Source organism: Oscarella lobularis, chromosome 11 (assembly GCF_947507565.1).
Source record: "Oscarella lobularis chromosome 11, ooOscLobu1.1, whole genome shotgun sequence".
NCBI classification, from domain to species: Eukaryota; Metazoa; Porifera; class Homoscleromorpha; order Homosclerophorida; family Oscarellidae; genus Oscarella; species Oscarella lobularis.
The window spans coordinates 1,790,222-1,814,203 of record NC_089185.1 but is presented as its reverse complement, the minus strand read 5'-3'; the positions used below and the strand labels follow the sequence as shown (position 1 = coordinate 1,814,203).

General features: G+C 46.7%; 3 protein-coding genes across 3 annotated transcripts; 2 read left to right on the top strand and 1 right to left on the bottom strand.

The window, feature by feature from the left end:
• The first annotated feature begins 12,559 nt into the window (after positions 1-12,559).
• On the top strand, positions 12,560-16,502 carry LOC136193037 (uncharacterized). Its single transcript, XM_065981827.1, has 10 exons — positions 12,560-12,660; positions 14,037-14,169; positions 14,233-14,290; positions 14,391-14,842; positions 14,894-15,011; positions 15,068-15,361; positions 15,408-15,637; positions 15,684-15,952; positions 16,001-16,033; positions 16,274-16,502. Exons 1-10 carry the CDS (start codon positions 12,560-12,562, stop codon positions 16,275-16,277), a joined length of 1,692 nt encoding a protein of 563 aa, XP_065837899.1. The 3' UTR covers positions 16,278-16,502.
• A 1,449-nt stretch (positions 16,503-17,951) lies between these two features.
• Positions 17,952-19,532, bottom strand: LOC136193036 (tigger transposable element-derived protein 4-like). The gene has a single exon (XM_065981826.1). It carries the CDS (start codon positions 19,530-19,532, stop codon positions 17,952-17,954), a length of 1,581 nt encoding a protein of 526 aa, XP_065837898.1.
• A 1,618-nt stretch (positions 19,533-21,150) lies between these two features.
• Positions 21,151-23,359, top strand: LOC136192607 (uncharacterized). The gene is made up of 7 exons (XM_065981253.1): positions 21,151-21,437; positions 21,491-21,572; positions 21,626-21,676; positions 21,730-21,805; positions 21,857-21,980; positions 22,031-23,022; positions 23,070-23,359. Exons 4-7 carry the CDS (start codon positions 21,755-21,757, stop codon positions 23,280-23,282), a joined length of 1,380 nt encoding a protein of 459 aa, XP_065837325.1. The 5' UTR covers positions 21,151-21,437; positions 21,491-21,572; positions 21,626-21,676; positions 21,730-21,754; the 3' UTR covers positions 23,283-23,359.
• Positions 23,360-23,982: the final 623 nt, after the last annotated feature.

Genomic DNA, 23,982 nt, shown 5'->3' with positions numbered 1-23,982 from the left:
CGCTCTGGAGCGATCCGCCACGTCACAGCCAAGCAGACGGGTTAGATTGGATGCTCCAGAAGCCTAACTAGCATGGGTATGCGTAAGTTAATTTTTTCTGTTCGCTGGAGCGATCCGCCACGTCACAGCCAGGAAGACGGTTTTAATCGGAAGCTCCAGCAGCCTAACTAGCATGCGGTATGCCCACACAAAACAGCAAGTGTTTCTTTGGCCCTCTGGAGCGATCCGCCACGTCACAGTCAAGCAGACGGGTTAGATCGGATGCTCCAGAAGCCTAACTAGCATGGGTATGCGTAAGTTAATTTTTTCTGTTCGCTGAAGCGATCCGCCACGTCACAGCCAGGCAGACGGGTTTAATCGGAAGCTCCATCGTCCTAACTAGCATGCGGTATGCCCACACAAAACAGCAAGTGTTTCTTTGGCCCTCTAGAGCGATCCGCCACGTCACAGTCAAGCAGACGGGTTAGATCGGATGCTCCAGAAGCCAAAATAGCATGGGTGTGCGTAAGTTAATTTTTTCTGTTCGCTGGAGCGATCCGCCACGTCACAGCCAGGCAGACGGGTTTAATTGGAAGCTCCAGCGGCCTAACTAGCATGCGGTATGCCAACACAAAACAGCAAGTGTTTCTTTGGCCCTCTCGAGCGATCCGCCACGTCACAGTCAAGCAGACGGGTTAGATCGGATGCTCCAGAAGCCTAAATAGCATGGGTATGCGTAAGTTAATTTTTTCTGTTCGCTGGAGCGATCCGCCACGTCACAGCTAGGCAGACGGGTTTAATGGGAAGCTGCAGCAGCCTAACTAACATGCTGTATGACCACAAAAAAACAGCAGGTGCTTCTTTGGCGCTCTGGAGCGATCCGCCACGTCACAGCCAAGCAGACGGGTTAGATTGGATGCTCCAGAAGCCTAACTAGCATGGGTATGCGTAAGTTAATTTTTTCTGTTCGCTGGAGCGATCCGCCACGTCACAGCCAGGCAGACGGGTTTAATCGGAAGCTCCAGCAGCCTAACTAGCATGCGGTATGCCCACACAAAACAGCAAGTGTTTCTTTGGCCCTCTGGAGCGATCCGCCACGTCACAGTCAAGCAGACGGGTTAGATCGGATGCTCCAGAAGCCTAACTAGCATGGGTATGCGTAAGTTAATTTTTTCTGTTCGCTGGAGCGATCCGCCACGTCACAGCCAGGCAGACGGTTTTAATCGGAAGCTCCAGCAGCCTAACTAGCATGCGGTATGCCCACACAAAACAGCAAGTGTTTCTTTGGCCCTCTGGAGCGATCCGCCACGTCACAGTCAAGCAGACGGGTTAGATCGGATGCTCCAGAAGCCTAACTAGCATGGGTATGCGTAAGTTAATTTTTTCTATTCGCTGGAGCGATCCGCCCCGTCACAGCCAAGCAGACGGGTTTAATCGGAAGCTCCAGCAGCCTAACTAACATGCTGTATGACCTCAAAGAAACAGCATTTGTTTCTTTGGCGCTCTGGAGCGATCCGCCACGTCACAGCCAAGCAGACGGGTTAGATCGGATGCTCCAGAAGCCTAACTAGCATGGGTATGCGTAAGTTAATTTTTTCTGTTCGCTGGAGCGATCCGCCACGTCACAGCCAGGCAGACGGGTTTAATCGGAAGCTCCAGCAGCCTAACTAGCATGCGGTATGCCCACACAAAACAGCAAGTGTTTCTTTGGAGCTCTGGAGCGATCCGCCACGTCACAGCCAAGCAGACGGGTTAGATCGGATGCTCGAGAAGCCTAACTAGCATGGGTAGGCGTAAGTTAATTTTTTCTGTTCGCTGGAGCGATCCGCCACGTCACAGCCAGGCATACGGGTTTAATCGGAAGCTCCAGTAGCCTAACTAGCATGCGGTATGCCCACACAAAACAGCAAGTGTTTCTTTGGCCCTCTGGAGCGATCCGCCACGTCACAGCCAAGCAGACGGGTTAGATCGGAGGCTCCAGAAGCCGAATTAGCATGCGGCATGCGTGAACTAAGGTGAGAGAAAACCTTTTTTGGTCCGCTGGAGCGATCCGCCATGTCACAGCAGGGCAAACGGGTTAGATCGGACGCTCTTACAGACCATTAGGCACGCGTATTAGTGACATGGGCGCTGTAAACGCTACTTTCGCCTAATCATGTAACTCGGGACGCGTAGAACGATTGGAAAAGAAACTTGGACGGTAGATATATCAAAAGCTACCAAGTATCGCCGTTCGGAGAGCATGCACGCAGTACATCTTACAGTTGTAAGGAGCTCCGATGGCGAACTATGTTACACCTTTGCACGAGGTTCAGTGCCAATCTGCGCAAGCTCATAAGCCAAATATTTTAGTAACTACCTTCTAGCCAAGCAAATTTTTCGTGCATTGTCACCGAATAGTAAAGCCGCGCCTACCAACTCAACGGATGCGATATTCTCTTGGTGTTCAATCGGAACTCGTCAGAAAAGGGCAAAAATTATTTAACTGTTCTTACCGTTCACGGAGAAAGTGTTTAGTTGTAACTCAATTATGATACTAAGGGACAACGCAAACCGTCCTTTCAAGTACTGTATTTGCAGAACATCCCGCCCCAACTTTGATCATGCATGCATGCATTCATTTGCGCTACACTGAACCAAATTTGGTGTTAGCGTAACACAAACGGCCCAGCCTTTCGAAACACTTTGAGGGTTATATCAGTCCGGTGCTGAGCTAACGCCAAAATCGCGTGCAAGTGAGTTTTGTTTTTACAGTGTATAGGCTTTCGTCGCTGCCTGCTACGCCGTTCCTCCTTCGTTGGTGCTCCTTCATGAGGACGGTTTTCGGTGAATCCGGTCGGAGGAAGGAGTGCAGCAGGGAGACCCTCTGGGCCCTTTCCTGTTTTCTCTGGCGTTGCAATCGTGCCTGGTGGAGGCACAGGCGGCATTTGGTAGCGGTTTTGTCATCAGTTACCTGGACGACGCGATCATCGCTGGCCTTGTTGACTCAGTCGTCTCTTCTTTCACTATCCTTCGACAGTGCATGCAGGAAGTGGGTTTGATCGTCAGACCGGATAAATGCGAGGAGCTTTCTCTGCAAGCTGACGCGTCATGGCCGCTTCATGACATTGCCTTTACAACGTCAGGGATGTCGGTGCTGGGTTCTCCGATCGGCTCCAATGCCTATGTGGCGGAGGAGTGCGAACGCATTGTTGCGAAGGAAAACACTTTTCTTGAGCGGCTTTGTGGCCTTCGCAACATGCAATCCCTATTACTTCTTCTTCGCTACTGCGGTACGGGGCGGATCAATCATCTTTTACGGGCCATTCCACCATCAATCATCCAACCGGCGGTGCAACAGCACGACTCCAACATTCGTTCCTGTTTTTGTTCCATCATCGGCTGCCAGTTGGATGACACTCGCATCCACCAGTTACATCTCCGGCTCTCCCAGGGAGGACTAGGGTTGCCATTAGCGGAACGCACATCTCCTTGCGCTTTTCTGGGCGCTTGGGCGGCAACCTTGGCCTCCTTGCCGCAACGGCTAGAAAATTTCCATCACCTCTCGACATCTCCGTCAATCCATCGAACGACCTCTACTGCGGCCACGTCTTCCAAACGTTTTCCGGCTTGTTACAATCTCTTCCCGCAGTCTCGGATCTTCTACCATCCATTGATTCTCTTCCGGACAAGCATGTCGAGCTTCAGCGGACTCTCTCTCGACTCATTGTGGATGCTGCGCACGACTTCTTGCTTCCGACTTTTGATCGTCCTTGTCAAGCTCGGATGCGGAGTGCGGCGGGTCCGGACGCGGGGGCATGGCTGGATGCCATCCCGGCCTCGAGACATCTGTCCTTAACAAATGCAGAATTTCAAACGGCAGTGTCTCTCCGGCTGGGTTTGCCCATCCCCGTGCTTCGTTGTTTGCCCCGTTGCACCTGCTCCACTGATTGGGATCAAGAAGGCTATCATGCCCTCACCTGCCGGAAGGACGGAGTCCAAACTCGCCGCCACGACATAATACAACACACGTGGCTCGCTCTACTTCGCTCTGTCTACCTCCACTGTGAGCTTGAGCGTGAAGGCGAGTTCAGCGACTTCAAGCGTCCTGACATCAGCGTCTACGACTATCACGACGGCAAGAAGCTCCTTCTCGACGTTTCAATCATCAACACTCAACGTCCGGGATGCCTCCCACAGAGCCATTCTACTAACGGCGCAGCGGCTCTTCAACGTGATAACGAGAAGCGTATCAAGTATCAGGGGGAGGCATCGTAACTTGGCTATCTTTTCGAGCCCCGTACGTTTGAAGCCTTCGGCCGCTGGAGTCCCGTCGCCGTCGAATTTTTCAAAAACATCGTCCGACGCCCTTCTCTTGAATTCCTCGATGATCGTCCGGCTGCGTCTCGTTACTGGCGTCGTCGTTTGGCTGTCTGCTTGCAACGGATAAATTCTCAAATTATTCTCCGAAAGGTGGCATCGTTGGTGCCGGGGTCCGCTATAAGCGATCGCCTTGGCCCTCATGATACTGATATTCAGTTCTTCACTCGTTAACTGTGTAATCCCTCTTTCCCTTTTCTCCCTGCCCCTTCTCCCCTCCCTTCCCCCTCCCTTCCCCCTGTCTGGTCTATTTTTCTTCTTTCTGCTTGTTATTCTTTTGTGTGTTATTAATTACAACTAAAGCCACTTGAATCCATTTTGACCAAGGTATTTTATCAACACCGTCTTCAATTATTTCAACATCATCAATACCTTTTTAACATGAATCTCACTCTTGCGCAGAGTTCAATTGGCACTGAAGAAGTCAAACGATATTGACGAAACTCGAGTTTGCCTGCCCATGAGCTCATGATAAAGTGAATCCATGGACGATTCGATGGAGCTGCCAAGGGGAAACTCGTCGCCTAATCAGACGGGCAAGAAATAGACTTCCTTGAAAATGAGGAGACGGCCAAAATCGTAGGCGAAACAACCGAACGATGTCAGTGAAGAATACCAATGCACAGTACGGTGGCCCACAAGAGTCACGCAAAGTGCAAGTTACAATATACAAGTTACAGGTTGCATGTTGCATTTTGCATGTTGCATGTTGCATGTTGCATGTTACAGGTTACATGTTGAAAGTAGCAACTTGCAAGTTGCAACTTGCAACTTGTATAGCACACGGTTTTTGTTGTATTGAGTTGCAAAAGAGCTCTTTTTTTCCATTTTTTATAACATCGAGGCGTCATCTTTATTGTACATTAAACTTGCACCGAAGGCATAAATTGTAGTGAGGCTCTGCCTATACACAATGGTCACAGTAAAAGGCCAAAGAGTGCCCCGCCAAATTACCTTTGTGATCAGAGAAAAGAAATCTCTAGTTGATAAACCGAGGCATTCTCTACTCTGTATCACGCAAAACAGAGGAGGTTATCAACATCCAGCGTCACGAACAGCAGAGGAGATTATCAACAATCAAGTAGGGTTACAGCAGTCAAACACCTTTAGGCTAAGAAAACTAACTTTATTTATTGACGATACATACATGTAGTACAGTAACTTCCTGAGTCAAAATTGAATATCAAATACGTTGTGAATCACACATTTAGGTCTATCATGTAGGCAGCTGCATGAATATGTATGTAACGTCACAATTCGAAACCTGGTAATTAAAAAATCTTTTCATTTGCGTTGAAAGCATGAAAAAGAATTTTCCATGGCACTTCTAGAAAGAAACTCTGTACTAATATTACCAGAACAGTAAAAACGGTTTGACAAAATCTTTTAATTTTAAAAAAGATGGTGAATATTATGAGGCGCCTAAGTAAAATGTCAGTTTATGTGGGACTTGTTGCATCTTCCAAGTTACAAGTTACAAGTGGCAAGTTGTAAGTTGTAAGTTACAAGTTACAAGTTGCAAGTTTTGCGTTGAGAGTAGCATGTAACATGTTGCATGTTCCAAGTTGCATGTTCCAAGTTTCAAGTTCCAAGTTGCAACTTGCAAGTGACAAGTTACAAGTTGCAAGTTGCAAGTTGTGTGGTGCAAGTTACAAGTTGCATGTTACAATTTTAAAGTTTCAGACTGAAGAATAATTATTTTAGCATGCGCGAGCACGTGAGAGAAGAGTAAAGTGGTTCACAGCCGCGGGAAACCCTCGTCATTGACCCTATGTACTAAAATATTTATTTTTTCTAAGAAGTGACCCCCGTGTATAGCGACCACCTGTCTATAACGACCAATTTTTGAGGAACCGTAGGTCGCTCGTTATAGACAGGTTTTACTGTACTTCGTAATCGTAAACATTGGCAAGTATCAACGTGAAAGTATTCCGTCTTATCTCGAAGTAGTTAATCACGAAAAGGGTGTTCCTCGTTCTCCTCATCAGTTATACCTTCTGCTGACCACGGCCAAGAAGTGTGTTAAGTTTTGTGAACAGAAGCTGTATCACAGAGTTACTGTTCCGCCAGGAACGCAAGAACATGCAGAACTTGACATGTTTTTCTCAAATCCGTAGTAGTTTATGCTATACATCCTAGGATGTCAGTAATTTTAAATTGCATAAAATATTGTTCTCTTCTTAAACGTCGCCATTATTATAGGCGTCCTTGTTGATAAATGCAGAGTCTACACTCACTGGCCAAGAAATTTTCTTCGTTAATTACATCAAAATTTTTGTCTACTGAACATTCTCAAAAAACGAAGAATCATGAGCGTTTTATTTTATTCTCGGCTTGGTAGACATTGCCATGAACGGAATGCGACGCTACGAGATAGTGAAGTAAAGTAACTAACGATTCCATAGAACGTTTTTGGAAACATTTTTGGTAGTGTCACTACCAGAGTAAATTATTGAGATAAGTTTACCAACCCTTGAAATAGTCTCGCGTAGCCAGACCCTCCCCCCTTGGTGATATTAACTCTCACCAGCGGGGAGAGGGTCTGGGGAACTTTGATCTTCTTGTGTGCCGCTTCCCCCGTATTCCGGGGAAACCATATATGGAATGTTGACCATATACGGTAACTCCTTGACGTCACCGTACGCACGGACTCTAAAAATAGGGTCCTTTCCGTTACACTACTAGACTCAGCGTTACGGCATTCGATCTTTCCCTTGCCACTGAATGACGCAGCGGGTTAGCAACAGCGCACTTTGGGTTTAGGCGGTGTTAGGGGACCCCACAGTCCGTCTTGAGCCCTTGGCGTCTCCTCATGCACGCTCTTCTACGAATTAGGAGCTCCAAATGGCATTCGAAAGGGCGTCGATCCTTGAGGCAATCGAAGCAACGGTTACTCGGCTTAGTTCGATATTTACGCAAAGATTACCAGTTGCGCTATCGCAGGCCCGCCAGCGTGCAAGCCGCTACTAATTGGATTATCACACGATCTGGATGACATCATGTCACTCCTACGCGCGGCACACAAGAAGATCAAAAAAGTTCCCCAGACCCTCTCAAGTGGTGGTTAATATCACCACTGGAGAGAGGTCTGGCCACGCGAGACTACCCTTGAAACTGCAACATAAAACTGTCAGTGAGTACTTGAATTTAAATGATGATACTGTACTGTAATAGAAAAAGAAAGCAACAAATTGTAACTCGAAAAGAAAGAATGGTATCTGAAAGGATAAGGGGAAATCTTGGTATACACGTATATGCAATTGTGTCTCTGTCAGGACCGGATGCTATTAGTATTTCAACACAATAGACCAAACCCGTATTAATTAACGGCGCATGCTCTACGCAGCCATGTTAGGAGGGATCAATGACCTACCGTGTCTGTCACGAGACCGATTTTCTCGTTTCCTATTCAAAGCAAGCACATCGTTACCCCGCAAGAGCCTTTCTCGTAGATCAAACTTGCCTCGAGCCAAGATTCGAGCATCTCCTTTAAGCGGACGCCATGCCAAGAGCAAAAAAGAGGTCGCCTATTTGGCAACGTCCCACGCCTTCGTCGAGACTAAATGCTCTTTTGCTTTTGTACATACGCAAAGACGTACCTTTGGATTACGATGACATTGTTGACAGCTACGCACATTCTCACCCCAGACGAATGATTCTTTCCAGGCCGCTGCTGGCAGAAAACGCAAATAATGAAGACGACCAAACTGACTCCGACGAGAACGAATAGATAGTTTAATAAACCTACGAATGGAATTATTAAATACATTTTGAGTGGGTGTGCTCAGGTAGAAAAGTGGCGTGGTCAAAACTTTTCGCGCGCGCCCCCCTCTCCTAAATCCTGGATCCGCCACCGGTCAACCTCCATGTCAAAGACACTTGCGGTATCAGCCGCTGGCGCCTAAACGAGGTCATTAGCGGTCAATCTCAACTACTAAGATCGTAGGGACTTTCCGTGCATTCCGAATGTTTGTGCACAAAACTGTCTTCTCAATGCAACCGACTCAACCGAGGAAGCGCGAAGAAGCGCGCGACGTTATTGTGCACGCAACGTCGTGCTCCGATTTGCGAAGCGGATGCCGTTCAAGGGATCAACCCGGCTTAATCGTTTTTTCTCTCCCTCTTCGTTCGCGAGCGCGATTGCCAGTGCGACCAGTACATGAAGAAATGACCAAACTTACGCGACTTGTTTGAGTCAGAGCCCGCGCGGGACTCAGTAGTCTTTTTCATTCGTCCATGCGTCTGACAGCGACATTTTTGAGGCGGCAAATCGCGCTCACTAAGCCAAAGTCGCCGAATTTAACGAAGATTCTTAATAAAATAGTAAGAGGAGACCCTGTGTTGCAACTTTAGAGAACTTATCATTGTTCAGTGTGTTCACTTTAAAGTAAAAAGTATGCATTGGAAAGACATACTGCTTACCGTTCGAACGTTCGAACAGCCCGTTCGAACGTTCGAACCCCTGTTCGAACGTTCGAATTCCACCTACACCGCTTTATATATTATACGTATAATCAACGTACTTATGCAATCTGTTGCGAAAACTGCTGGACCATTGCTCTCGTCAATTCCAAACGAGTCATATTGACGGCAAGGGACTTTGATCACTAATGCCTGCCATACTATTTCCCTTTTAGTAGAAAACTTTATTGGTCCCATTTTAACCTAAAGCTTCCCCTGTTTTTGTTTATACTCGGCGATCTTTTACAATGTTACGGTGAAGCAATCTCCCCTGCTAGAACCTTTAGGAATAGGGATCTTGTTCCGCGCCGCCGGAAATGTCACATCTCGCTCGCCACCGCCAAGGCTTTTTTCCTTTCTACCGGTTTTGGATAGCTCTTGTATTTTTCCAGTAGGGCTCTTCAATTCGATTCTAAAAGAAACAATGCCAAGCCATTGAACAAAATAAACATGTCACTCACGATCGGAGCCACGTTCGGAGTCTCGCTCATCCCAGGCTGCCTTGACGGCGTCATTTATGTAGTCTTTCAGCTCCCTGTTTACGTTTTCGTCCATCTCGATGGGTCGCAAAGCTATTCAAGAAGGTACAAGTGAACCAACAATGGCAAAAAGCCACGCCTCCAGATTTGGGGTAAAATAACGCACCTTGCTGTCAAATTGATAGTCGAGAAGAAGTGGCGAAAGACTACGCGTGTGCGCGAAAAGTAAGAGGGAAGTATGCAAAAAGTGACGCGGAAAGAAGAGCCGTGTCGGCCACCGTACGTTTGCGTGTCAAGAGATTCATCCCATCAGAGCAGAAAACGGAAGAAGAAAGAGATTAGAAGAGTGTATATGAAAAAGGTTGAATACAATGTCTTTTTTCATTTTAACGAATACAAGTATCTAAACTTTTCTTTAAATTTTAGGAGCGAAATTAATTTTGGACACGTGGATGGGTACAATAAACTGAAGTCATACGGATTTCTATCCATAGCTGTATAGACGGGTAACTTTATTTTTTAAACTCTGTATTCAACAAAAATTGTTTAACGTAGATTTTTTCGAAGAGTACTATGGCTTCACGTCGCGACAACTAATAATGACCCTCTGGTTATAAGCGGGTATTACTTACACTGTATCCAGTCACTGAATGGTAACCTTCCTCTGATTTAACATAAACTTTCTTTATGTCGTACCTTGATGAGCTGCTCTGCGACTTCATCAAAGTGATAAAAGGACGAAAAAGGTAACAGTTACCGGTTTTCAGTCATACCTGCGGCATAAGGACATCGACGAAATGAGCGGTCCGCTTGTTTTATCTATGACAAATCGACTGCAAACCAGGTTAATAAATTTTATGTATTGTGTAGGGTAAGCCTCATTTTTTAGACAATCGAGTCTTGATAGAGACGTCTCGGACTAAGTGGATCTGGCCTTTTTACATTGACTGTTTTAAAGTTTGTAATTGTTACTGTGAGTAACTTTTTCAAATTTATTGAACGTCTTTCTTAACATAAGTTGCAGGATTCAAGACTTCATATTCGACTCCTCTTCGCAAATGTGTAAGTTGTTTTTTACTAAACGTTTTGAAACGTTTGGGTAATTTTCAGTTGCAGAGATTGCCTGCGTTACTGCTTTATGGATATGCTGCTAGAAGAGCTTGACAAAATAAAGAGTGAAGGGAATTTTCAACGATTGAAGAACGCGAAATCGCTCGGTGGCATACCAAAAATGCTTTACTTCACACCATAAATCGTATTTGAAAAAGTGCTAACTACTGTTAGAGTGCGATTATTTTTTGGAACAGAATCGAATATGTTTTCTCCTGACGAAGACGACTACAAGGCGGCTGACACAGCAGAGTTTCGTAAGGAAGGCCTGTGCCATATTCAAACGAATTTACGAACCTAGCGGAAGTCATTCTTCGTGAGAGAAATCTTACAAAGATAGGTATCCCAGAAGGCAAGGCAGCATTTACGTTCCTTGTTAGCACCATAACTAATGATTTACGTGAAATACGTTGACGTCTGATTATCAACTCAACCTTTATTACTTTTAGTGCATCCTCAATGGGGACACAAAAGAATCAATCTTTCATTGAAAGTTTAACTGAAGGAATGGACTAGCCAAAACTCCTTTTAATTAAACTAAAACAACGTCCAGTGAGTGAACAATCTCAAATTAATATGCAACGCTTTCTCACTTTTAAGACGCCACTCTTGGTTTGATTCCTCCAAGCAACGAAGCGATTAATAGTTCTTTTTCTGACACCCAAAACGCCGATCAACTAAAAGCAGGTGACCATGCGTCTGCCTCAGAATGCGATCAATCCTGAGCGCACGGTGGAGAAGCTCGTCGAAGAGCGCAAGAGAAGTGTCTTCTTCCTTGGAAAAGACCAAGAAACAATAATAGATGTTTTTGAAAAAACTACCTCATAAAATGTAGAGCGAAATAGTCTTGAAACTTTTTTACATTTATGACGTACTTCCAGAATTTGCTCCTCTTTCGACCATGATTTTCATGTGCTTTGTAAGAGAGAGTGGAAAACTTCTACTTTCTTTTCGCTGAAAATGTTGATGTAGCTGGTTGTAGTTGATGCCACTGGGGTATAGCGATTTCGTAGTGAAGGCAGTCACTGATTGTTGAAATCATTACTTGATTAAGGTTGTTGCGTTTGCTGGATAGTAAACATGATGGCAAGATGAACCATTGAGTCTTGCCACAACTGAAACCGACTTCACCTGTGAATCGCAGAATAGACGAAGAAAATAAGTAGCGCGATGTCGTCGAGCAGATACAGTAAAATGAGTTAATCCAGATCTTTTCAGTAAAGGTTTAGTATCTGCTCTCGAACTAGGAGCCATCCGCCAATCAACGCCGCCAGCATCGTATTCATTCTTTGAGGGCAAGGCTTTTTTCGGAAGTTTTTCGTCGCCCAAACAGATATTGTATATACGTTTTTAAATATATTCTAACTAATTATTTACATTCTAATATAATTATTCACCTTCAATAACAGGGTAGTGCAGCGTAAAAAGGTTTTCAACGGCGTTCAGGAAATGGGCTTAAAACAGATTGGAGCGATCCGAATTTTTCATTTTTGTCCTACACTTCATATATCGGTTTGAGGGAAAACTGTGCAGTCATAAGAGACTACACCTGAGCAATGAGGTTTTTGAAAGAAGAACGTAGGGTAATCTCCTAGAGAAGGGAGATTATTGCACTTTAGATACCTTAATTAAAAATAGGTGATTATCTTTTCTAAACCAAGCGTTCGAACGTTCGAACGCTTAGACATTTGGGGCTTAGATACAAATCTCCTCACACTCTACAGAATTCGAGCTTTGCGGCCATGTGAAGTGGCGAGAGGCGGGCGCTGCGTAATCAAATTCAAGATCAAAGGAACAGGCCTATATGAGTGTTTCCTGGAATAAGCCCTTTAAAGAGAACATCTAATAAATACACTGGTATGTACCTTGTCCTAAAAGAAAATGTTGAAATTCTTCCCTCTACTTTCTATTACCACTATAGTGGCAATAAAAAATAAACGCCACCTTCTTTTTAACTCCGCCCTCTAATTGACGCCTCTTCTGCCGTCATTCCGAAACATATTGACCCCGCGGCTTTTATTAGAGTAAATACGGTAAATGTAGTAATTTACTTCGTAGTCAACTCGATCGAAATCTTAACACCAACCACAAAAAAGGGAAAAAGATACAAAGGAAAAACAAAACAAAAACACAACAAAAGAAAGGTCTCACAATGTCGTCTCCCGCTTGAAATGGGGGACATAAAGCGCGGTCACAATCCAACGATAACTTGGGGCGACGACAGCAACGTCGAATTGCCCGAGGCAACGGACATTTTTAAGGATAATTTTAAGTTTTTTCTTTACAACAGCGGCGCGAAAATCTCCTAGCGGCATCCAAAATCGCGCCGCATAAGCTGGAAAGCGAAAGAATTCGGCTTTCAACGACTTGAGGTTTGCCATGACGTCGACGTATTGGGATGTTCTATGGAACGATAAACCGGCAAATATTCGCAACGCGCATATGCATTCGCAACGTGCGCATATGCATTCGCAACGTGCGCATATGCATTCGCAACGTGCGCGAATGCATTCGCAACGTGCGCATATGCATTCGCAACGTGCGCGAATGCATTCGCAACGTGCGCGAATGTATTCGCAACGTGCGCATATACATTCGCAACGTGCGCGAATGCATTCGTGACGACCCATACGCATTCGCATTCGCAATGGGCTCCAATGCGTTCGCAACGGACTTATAAGCGTTTGCAACGGGCCAGCCTACGCAGACGTATTACAGGCAGAAGAGAAGGTCCTCTACCTCCCATTTACTGAGGCACCCGCTCTTTAAGCATCAGGCTAAGACTGTTAGGAAAGCACGTATTTGCGTCAATGCGGAGACGCGTGTACGTACGGAGCCAGCCACCAGATATGCAGCGACCGACACAGTCCAATCCGGGAAGTACTTGTCCGGGTGTTTTACGGGCTCTTTCTGACATCGTTTGGGCGCAAACAGACATGGAGGAGAACTTTCGGAGAACGACGGCCAGAATAGCCTCCAATCCGGCCACGAACGACGTTTTAGGCGGAATAGGATCGGCTGGTAGAGCGTTGGTGCCAGGAAGAAGGGATGCGTAAGCTTTCGATATCTCGAGTGGCTTCCTCTGCATATTTCCGGCTTCATTAGTGGACAGACCGAGCTCTCTCGACTTTTTCCAACAATTGCGTCACACGAAAACCGCCGAAGAGTAAGTATCGCTGTCGCGGCAAAAGTATTGAAGAATAGTCGTCGTACACAGCAGTGGCAGGACGAGTCGCATTTTCAGGGCGAATCGCATATTCGCGATTCGTCGCGGTCGTTTCAAAGAGCGTCATCACACCCATATTCTTCACGAAACCGTACAGGAAGTATGTTAACCGGAACAAGTATGCCAGGCCATCGATTCCAATTCTGTACAGGTGGTCGTCGCCAGAGCAAACAGCAGCAGACGTTCGTTAAGGACGTTTACCTTCTGCTTGCAGAGGACACTTCTGTCCCAAGAAACAAGTCGACAATGTATCGAGAAAAGCGGGTCGTGAACAGCGTTACATTTTCAAAGGATGCATCTGAGCAGACAAATGTTGATCTGCTTCATCATATTTTCTCCGACCATTTCGACCAATATTCAAGCGAACAGCAGTACATTAATATACGCTAAGTCTTTTCATATTCCTTATCTACTTCATAAAGGTTTAACTTTGTAAAAGTTGTTAATGCAAGTATCTATTCACCAAATGTTGGTCCGGACTTTCGTTGGGATGGAAGCAGCCTGAAGCATTTTTATGGCCAAGGTGGCGTCTACATCCAGCAAAAGGTCCATGAAGTTAGTGTGGGTGACACGTTGTAATCAACGTTTTTAATCAAACTTTGAAGGCATCTTTGCAAGAATCGGCATCGGAATCGACCCGTGCAGGCGTTGGAGACGTTGAGTGCGTGGAAGAGAGGTTAGTAGTGTGCTTCATACAGTACCGGTTTGTTGTCAACAACTGACAATGTAGGGAAACTATACCTCAGTCGTATTCTGCTACGGGCTTTTCTCTGCAGTCCACCAGGGACTTCGTTCAGCCAGTTTCACCTGGTTTGTTCACTGCCAACAAGGTTATTTGACAATGCCTCTGCTAGGTTTATCTTGCAATTCCTCCGGCGTTGGTAAGCCGGCTCCCTCGTCTGCCGTTATTGGGCAGCCTGGGCCATTGCGCTCCAGCGTCGGTCAGCGAAGCTCCTCTTCTGCCGTCGTTGGGCAGCCGGGGCCATTGCGCTCCAGCGTCGGTCAGCGAAGCTCCTCTTCTGCCGTCGTTGGGCAGCCGGGGCCATCGCGCGCTGGCGTTGGCCAGCGAAGCTCTTCTGCCGTCGTTGGTCAGCCGGGGCCGTCTCGTTCTGGATCGCCACCGAGGGCTGAGGCCGCAAAAGACTACGCCCGCACCTGTCAACTGCCACCGTTGGAAGGATCATCTATCCAATGTTCGGAATTTAATCAAAATTCTGACATTTTTCAAGTAAATGTCGTTTTGTTTGTTGAAATCTTCAATCGACAGTTGTTTTGGCAGGAAAAGGTTGATCGCTTGCGTTCAATCTTTACGGGACACGAAATATGTGTCATTGAGAACGTCTTGAAAGACAACAGCGAAGATGAGCAGTCAGCTTGTGAAGCTCTCCTTGACAGCGGTTGGCAAAGGAAATACGTATTTTCGTGGCATTACGGTAATAATTGTAACGTTTAGACTGCGAAGAAGTTGCTGTCTCTGAAATGCATAAGACATGCGAGGATGTCTTGGCTGAATTCGTCGATGATGTTGTGAATTGCAACACAACAGTTGTCCATATCGACCGAAATGAGCCACTCCTTCCTCAAGCATTAAAGATCTACAAGAATCCCGAAACGACACTGGAAACACGCCTAATGATTAGGTATGCAAAGGAGAGTGGGATCGATTGCGGGGGACCAGCCCGTGAATTCTTCTTCACTGTTTACCGTGCTCTGCTGTCAGGAGAAGGAGGGTTACGTCTGTTTGAAGGTGATTTTACCCTTACAAACCCTAATTTCAAACAATAATGTATTAGGGGAAAAAGACCACAAACTCCCCGTTCAAGACTACTCTGCCCTTTCGGCTGGACTGTTCTTTATTGTTGGAAAACTAATGTGCCACGCTATTTTGCATGGAGCGTGTTGCCTGCCAGGATTACCGATAGCTGTCGTCTACTATCTGCTATCAGGAGACGTCGACGAAGCGACAAAAGCAATCAGCTTTGCTGACATTCCCGACCACGGTCTTCGCTGCAAAGTCATGGAGGTATCAGTTTCTGGTTTAGTTTTGTGGTAGTATGGTTCAATTTCAGATAAATGAAGCCAAAACGGACGCTGAATTGCAGGCTCTAATCGACGGAGAAATAGAGGAGAGAATCTTTCACTCTGGTCACCACCAGCCTTTATCCTTGCAGACAAGAGAAGCTGCACTGCAATGCATCGTTGTACACGAAACAGTCCTTAAAAGGAAGCCTCAGCTGGACGACATGAGGCGTGGTCTTTCTTCGGTTAGGACCAGAAAGCAGAACATGATAGAGCAGTTGGCCGATTTGCCGGATTTGCTGCCTCGTCTTTTCCCCAGGTTACACATACAGATGTCGCCATGGTCGACATAAGCTAATTATTTTAGAGAGAATGCTTTACTGACGTCCAAAATGATTTTGTCCGTTACTGATTTTCATGACAGTGACGACTTCCCCGAAGAAGGAAAAAGGGCTAGAGATTTCTTTTTCAAGTATGTAACTGATCTGGAAGAAGGTAGGATAATGATGTTCAACTCCGCAGCACTTTAGTTATTCCTATATTACACTTATTTTTGCAGGGGAAGACAGTAAGACAGGACCTCAAGGAGGTACTGTACTTATAAATGGCTACAGACTCGAATATTTTTTTCCTTTTATAGATGATGATACAACTACGGTGACTCCGTCGCTGCCACTTTTGATGCAGTTTTGGACCGGGTTCCCTTCTGTTCCAACTACACAGTCGACCATGGCTGTCTCGTGTGCTAGAGATATGAAGATAACTCTTCTGCACGCAGTCACTTGCAGCTATCATCTGGTTATTCCTGTATGTCACAGAAATTTCGAAGACTTCAAAGCGGCGGCCAATAGAAGTCTTTGCAACGGGGCTATGGGTTTTGGAGTCCCTTAAACATCAATTTTATTTGGTGCTTTTAAGACTTCTTTTGAGTTGTGTTTTTGACACTAGAAAGTGGCAATTTCTTGGTTTGACTTTCAAATAAGCAGAGGTTTTTTGAGTTGTGTTTTTGACACTAGAAATAGTGGCAATTTCTTGGTTTGACTTTCAAATAAACAGAGATTAAAGTGTGAGTCACATTGCATTAACTTCTTTTCTTAAAGCGCGCTATTCAAGTGGATGATGGGAGAAATAGCCGACTTTCTTGCTGAGATCAATTCGTTCGTCGTCCAGTTCAGCCGTTACGAACCGCAGGCGAACGCCGATTGCAACGTTGCTGAGTTTCTCATCAGACGAGCATTGATATACCTCCAAGGCGTCAATGCATTCCATCAACGAGCCGAAGCAATTGTCACTCCACGTGAAAGCCGAAGCCGCAATGAGGAACAGCTTCTTACGGATCTGGCAGCCGTTCAGCAGCACTTGGAAGCACTGGTACAACAAATTCGGCTGATGCCATGTCTGCCTCAAGAACGTGAAGACGATCGAGGATATCGACCTCCTACGAGACCAAATCCGCACGGAGCTGGACGACCAGTCATCGAAATTCGACGAGATCAATTGGAAAGGCTACGCACGATTGGGTTCTCATGGGCTAAAATAGCCGAATTGCTGGGAGTTAGTGTCAGAACTGTATACAACAGGCGGCAGGAACTAGATATTCAAGACTACTCCGACATTTCTGACGCTGACTTGGACAGACTAGTAACCGAGATATTGAACGTCTCGGATCGTGTAGGGGAAACGTTAGTTGTTGGATCTCTGAGGCATCGCGGTGTTCGAGTGCAGTACAGCCGCGTGAGGTCCACACTTATGAGAGTCGATCCTGTAGGAAGGGCATTACGTCGGCGCAACGTGCATTTCCGGAGGGCCTACCATGTTCCCGCACCAAATTCACTCTGGTAAGCATTTTGTGTTTATTTAAAATCATTATCTGTAAGACATTTGAAAAGGCACGTCGATGGAAACCACAAGCTCATTGATCCATGGCGCTTGGTTATTCACGGAGGAATCGACGGCTTTTCTAGAACGGTTGTCTTCCTCAAGTGCAACGTTAACAATAAAGCTTCCACAGTGTTTCAATGCTTCAGAAAAGCGGTGGTCGATTTTGGTCTTCCTTCGCGGGTTAGATCAGACTGTGGCCTAGAAAATGTAGAAATAGCTCGTTTTATGATTGAGCAGCGAGGAAGCGGAAGGGGCAGTCATATCAGTGGAAAATCAGTCCACAATCAGCGGATTGAGCGGCTCTGGCGCGATGTAAATACAGTAGAACCTCAAAAATGCGACCAGGCACGGGATTGAGTCAGCTGGTCGCATTTCTGAGGTGGTCTCTTTTTCAAATATAGCGTGGGTGTCAACTTCTAACGTGCGCTACCTAGACTTTATTTTTTAAAGTAATCATCCAACGTGGACTGATGTCCAGACAGCCTTTCTTTCAATAAAGCGTTTTGGAATATGTCTTTAGTCTGATAGAGATGGGAAATTACTTGTTCAAGGTTTTTCTCTGCGGCAAAGGTCGTCAAATCATCAATGATGGTCAGCGCTTGGGAAAAGTTCTTCACGCGGCACACAATTTCGTCTTCGTCACCGCTGTCGTTATCTTCTATTAGGTCGCCTTGGCTATTTCCTTCTACGAACTCCGATAGCAATTCATCTTCCCACCCTTTCGCTAACTCCTCAGTGGGGATTTCAGAATCAATTTCGGCGTATTCAGCTACGGAGCAAGGATCAGATACATCCAAACACTCTAGCGAAGACGCAAGCAGCGCGTCTACATCTTCATCATCGTCGTCACAGTCCGCAATATCATTTCTTTCGCCTTCCGCTATTTCAAAGCCCCCTTTTCTGAAGCATTTTCTGACTGTGTCGGCTTTGACTTTTTTAACAGCTTCTTTAATCCAATAGCAAGCGTCTAAAACGTTGATGCTTTTTGCTATTGTTTCAGCGCCTTGGCCACTTTCTATCTTGCTCAAGACATTTCGAAGAACGAAATTGCGGTAGTGACATTTTACGTTCCTAATGACGCCAAGATCTAGCGGTTGTAGAACAGATGTAGTGTTAGGCGGCAAAAAATGCATTTTCACATTAGAGAGGGTTTCCTTCGAATGTGATGATGCATTATCGATAAATAACAGAACTTTTCTGTTTTGACCTTTCATCTTAGCGTTAAACTTCCGCAACCACTCTCGAAAAATATCCCCAGTCATCCATGCTTTTCTGTTGGCTTTCCATGTGACCGGCAGCAAATGAGGCCCCATGCCGCGAAAGCATCGTGGGGTTGCAGCGCGTCCAATAACTAAAGGGGTTTCGAACTCTCCCAAGGCATTTACACACAATGAAACGGTAAGCCGTTCCTTTGACTTCTTGCCTCCAGCGCAGTCGCTCCCTCTCACGGCCAAAGTCTTGTCCGGAAGTGCGCGAAACAGTAGACCAGTTTCGTCCATGTTAAAGATGTTTTGTACAGGATAATTATGAAGCAGGTCCGGCAAGGTGCTGACCCAAACGTCTACGTCAAGTAGATCAACGCTACCCCTTTCACCCGAGATTGATGCTTCTCGAATCAAATGCCTATCTTTGAATCTTTGTAGCCAACCACTTGACGCTTTGAAGTCTGGCTTGTTCAACTGAGTCGCAAATTCTTTGGCTTTTTCTTGGATCATAGGGCCGCTGACTGGAATATTGCTGGCACGATCACGCGAAAACCATCGCCACGTTATCTCGTCGATGTCAGAATATTTGCTAGCATACGAAGGTCGCTTTTTTGCCGGGTTCGCTTGGCTTTGCATCTCAAGAAGGTCGTCACGTCGTTGCAGAATATTGCAGACTTGCGTCTTGCTTATTTTGAATTCTTCTGCTAGCTGTCGCTGACTCTTACCGGCACTGGCACGAATGACCGCAATCTTTTCGTCAAGTGTTAGATCCTTTCGCTTCCGGACAGCAGCCTGCTTTACCGACGATGCCATGCCTGATCCGGGACAAAGAGTCGCAACTGCGCAAGCTCGGTCGTAATTGTGACGCGAGACCATGTATAGGAACCATTAAAGCGTCCGTAATTCCGATTTATGAGTGGTCTTAATAATGAGTTTTTTTGTAAGTAATTCGTACAGGAACAGTTCGGTCAAAGCAAAAGTGGTCGCTATTCCGAGGTGGTCTTCTAATTGAGGTGGTCGCAAAGTGAGGTTCTACTGTAGCACGGTTGGCCATATGATGAGGGACATATTCTTCTTCTTGGAGGACAACGGTTATTTCGATCGCTACAATGAAGACCATCTCTTCATTCTTCATTACGTGTATGTACCGAGAATTAATAAAGCGTTGGCCGAATTTTCTGCCCAATGGAATAGTCATCCTATGAGAAGCGAAGGCGGAGCCAGTCCACTGATGCAATTTACAGCAGCAGCTTTTCGAGGAGACATATCTCTCTCGGCTGCTGATTTGGATACCTTTGGAGCAGGTGCAGACAGCAACGACGAAAGCGAAAGCGAATTCAGCGAGAATGAAATAGTAGTGCCAGAAATGAGTACATCCTTGTCTGATGAACAGTACAGACAGCTTCGAAATGACGTTGACCCCTTAGACGATGACGGGCAGCATGGAGTACTGTTGTACAGGCGTGCCCTGCATTGTTATTATTCTCTTCTCAATTAGTTCTATAAAAACTTTAAATGTATTCATCGGTAATCAGCACATTACCCATGAGCCCGTTGCAAACGCATATGAGCCCGTTGCGAATGCGAATGCGGACGTTGCGAATGCGAATACATTCGCGCACGTTGCGAATGCATATGCGCACGTTGCGAATGCATATGCGCACGTTGCGAATGCATATGCGCACGTTACGAATGCATATGCGCGTTGCGAATATTTGCCGGTTTATCGTTCCATAATGTTCCGTATTCCACCAGTCGCACCGTAACCGCGTCTTCGCCGAGAACGGCGATGACTTGAGCACGATACCACGCTCCGTCGAACTTGGCGCAGCACGGGCACTTGACGACGATCCTGCCCGTCAACGGTTCGCATCAACGATTCCTCATCATTTTCTTAATTTCTGTTTGCAAAATGTTTCACGAAAATGTCAACCAATACGAAACGCACATGATGTAACAATGGACTGATACTTAATCTATACTACTAAGAGCACAAGTGCAAATTTCTAAACGCTACTTCGACCGCACGAAGCGCTTTTGCACCGCGTCGCCGCACGAGCACAATTTTCGAGATCCGGCGGAGTGGTAACGCCGGTCGCTTTGTCGCGGCGCCCCGATCGGGGGATCGCGGTTGTCGCGGAGTGCGGATCGGGGAGTTGCTGGTGCGGCTCCTGCGCGCCTTTTTTTGGGTCGAACTCGCGTTCGCTTTTCGCGTGTGCGTTTGGCGCGTAGACCGCTCGCTTTCGCTCGCGATAGTCGTTTGCGCGAGATTCGCGAGCGATCTGTGGCGTAATTAGATTTCGCTCGCAGAGGGTGTAGCCGGTTTACGCCCTCTTTTGCTTTCGCCTTTCCGCGCAACTGACCGTCGATTAGACAGTTACCATTTGCGAAGATGTATTTTCTTATTCGGTTTTTCGCGCAAAGGACGCTGTCGAGGACGTTTTCACGCCGTTTTGCGCGTTTTGCGGTTCGAGGGCCGCAGGGGCAACTTCCGGGACGCGTCATCGGGGAAGACCATTGGTCAAATGACGATCACATGATTGCTGCTCGGTCTCTCATTGGCTTGCCACGCTGAGCCAATTTAGTTGCCTCGCGCACCCCCCCTTCTCGCGACACTTTCCGCAATCGGTCCTCTGCTCGCGCTGTTCGCTCTGTTTCCTTTGCGATTACTTCGAATTGCTCTTCGCATCCTTTTGCGACTCTCATTGGCTTCGCGCGGTGAGCCGATTTTGTTGCCTCGCGCGCACCGATCTGATCGACAGTTTTCGCAGCCGTCCTTTGTTGTTTCGCCGCCCGCTGCGTTGCGTTTGCGGCGTTCACGAATTGCTCTTCGTTTTCTTTTGCGAAGCGACGGTGAGTTTGCGGCGCTGCTTCGCGACAATTTCGTTCGAACTCTTGATCGATAGAGCTCTCATTGCCTCTTTTTGTTTATCGCTGTTTTGCGAATCGCTTCTGATGTAAGTCGATCGTTACTGCTGCGTTCGCCGTATATAGCTGATTCTTTTGCCAGCTACTGCTTCTCTTTTCGTCAGTTGATGAGGACGAACAGTTTGTTTCTTCTTTTTGTCTTTTACGCCAACGTATCGGTGAGCCCAACGACAGCCACTCGTAGTTGCTGTATCTAGAATTTTTGTTAGATCTCTGCGTCGACATTTTTTCAAGTCATGTCGGCACAACACTCCCCTACGAAGTCGTCGCCGCGAAAGAGGCCGCGCCCGCAAGAATTCGATACTCTGTCTGATATCTTCCCACAGCAAAGTGGTAAGCTACATCGTCTATTGCGATATACACGTATGTATTCTCCTTTTTAGGATATAAGGCAAGCGTTCACGGAGTAATCGAAGTTTTCTCGGGTCTCGAAGATTCACCGGGCAAAAAATTTTTTGACGGTTATTTGGGAGACGAGTCGGGTCGAAAGCGGTTTGTCGGCTTCAGCCCCAAAAAAGCCGAAAAGATTCGCGATCTTGCGCAGAACGGTCGCCCAGTCAACTTTTCGAACGCCGTTGTTCAACCGTCACGTTCCGGAGACGACATGGAAGTCATGATAACAGATGGAACCGCCGTCTGGAGATCGCCTCGCGTCTTTTCGAACCAGACATCATTATCGATTGCCGCCAAGGATGCCGGACCGCAAAAGATTGTCCTCAGCGAGCTCGACGGACTTCTACCATACACGAAAGTCTCTTTTTCCGCCGGCGTCGTCAACGTCCAATCTCCTACAGCTACGATGTCTGGAACACCCGTTCAAACGATTACGGTCGAGGACCCCACGGGAAAAGCCACTGTGAATCTGTGGGCGATCCACGTCAACACGGTCGAAATCGGACAGTGCTACGACTTCAGCGGTCTCATGGTAAAAGAGTTCGGCGGAGAAAACACGTTGACAACTCCGAAACACAACGCTCGCATTGAGCGCTCGAAAACCCCTGTCGAGGGAGTCCGCTTTTCCTACAAGAAGCCTGTTTCGGCTGCTGCAACAGTCGAGGGAGCAACGGTCGCCAGCGTCACAGATTTTTCGTCCCAATGTGTCTGCGGGGATTGCCTGAACGGGCACATGACGGAATTGAGGGATGTGAAAGGTATCGGTCGATGCAACGCCTGTCCGACCGTCTCATTGTTAGCATCTTGCAAGCGCCGCGTCTCGGCTATTCTCAGCATAAACGTCAACTCATTCAGGCTGCGTCTTCACGCAGAAGGCGACGCTTTGCGGAAGATGGCAAATACCGAATCCGAAGACGACGTGACACCGGTGAAACTGATCGATGCGAAACAGTTCACATTGACATACAACAATCAGTCAATGGTAAGACGATGTTTCTCATTTCATGCATTGCTGTAAGGCATTTTTAGACCGTTCTGAACGTTGTTCGCAATCCCGACGTCGAGATGCGATCACTGGAAAATCCTAAGCCGACTTCACCGAATCGTCCGAATCCTTCTCCGAATCCTGCAAATCCTTTGTCTGCGGCTGCTTTGCCGATATCGTCCAGCGTTGAAGACAACTATTTGCCCGCTCTTGAAGAAGCGCTCAACGTTAGCGAAGGCGAAGGCGACGACGTGTGACTTTTCGATAACCGTATAGTGTAATTGAGCTCGAGAGGCGCGTGACCGTAGTTTAGGCTTTTTGCATGAGTAATTTCCGCGACCTCTTACGTGCAAGAGAAATTAAAGATGTGCATCAAATTTTTGCCTTGTGCCTAAAACACGATGTCCCGTCAGTCACGTGATAGCGCCGTCATCTTGATCGCTTCTCCCGATATCTTCACGCTGCTTCCGAAAAGAATCGTATCCACCGAATCACATCGAAGAAAGCCTTACCTTTTTTTCGACATCTCCATTCGTTCGTTTTGCGCTGATCTCGAGCCTGCCGTCGTCATTCGGAACGTTTTCTCTACGAAACACTCGGCTCTCTGCGTTCGTTCGCCTTCTCCTGCAAACTCGCTCTTCAGCACGCCTTTCGTGTCGTCTGAGCAAGCAAATCGACTCGATTCTCGAGCGACATCGCCTTCAACGACGAATAGTCTCATTTCGAAGTTCGTTTTTTTCTGATTTCTTTTCTGATCATAATTCCCCCGTTTCTCTTAGTTTTGTTGCCCTGTTACTGGGTCACGATTACCAATATCACGATTTCGAGAGTATCACGAAGTCAAGAAAATCTTCATGCCGCGGAAGCGAAAATATTCTTCAGAACCGCGCTCCGCTAAAAGGCGCCGTGCCTCCCACCACGCCTCCAGCATCGTTCCAACGCCTGCGGAGGACTCTC

Coding starts and splice junctions, on each gene's coding strand:
- LOC136193037 (XM_065981827.1), top strand. CDS start 12,560: ATGGGGGACATAAAGCGCGGTCACAATCCAACGATAACTTGGGGCGAC. Junction 14,170..14,232: donor TCCAGCAAAAGGTCCATGAA/GTTAGTGTGGGT, acceptor CATCTTTGCAAG/AATCGGCATCGGAATCGACC. Junction 14,843..14,893: donor AAAATTCTGACATTTTTCAA/GTAAATGTCGTT, acceptor TTGTTTTGGCAG/GAAAAGGTTGATCGCTTGCG.
- LOC136193036 (XM_065981826.1), bottom strand. CDS start 19,532: ATGGCATCGTCGGTAAAGCAGGCTGCTGTCCGGAAGCGAAAGGATCTA.
- LOC136192607 (XM_065981253.1), top strand. CDS start 21,755: ATGAGGACGAACAGTTTGTTTCTTCTTTTTGTCTTTTACGCCAACGTA. Junction 21,981..22,030: donor TATCTTCCCACAGCAAAGTG/GTAAGCTACATC, acceptor TCTCCTTTTTAG/GATATAAGGCAAGCGTTCAC. Junction 23,023..23,069: donor CATACAACAATCAGTCAATG/GTAAGACGATGT, acceptor AGGCATTTTTAG/ACCGTTCTGAACGTTGTTCG.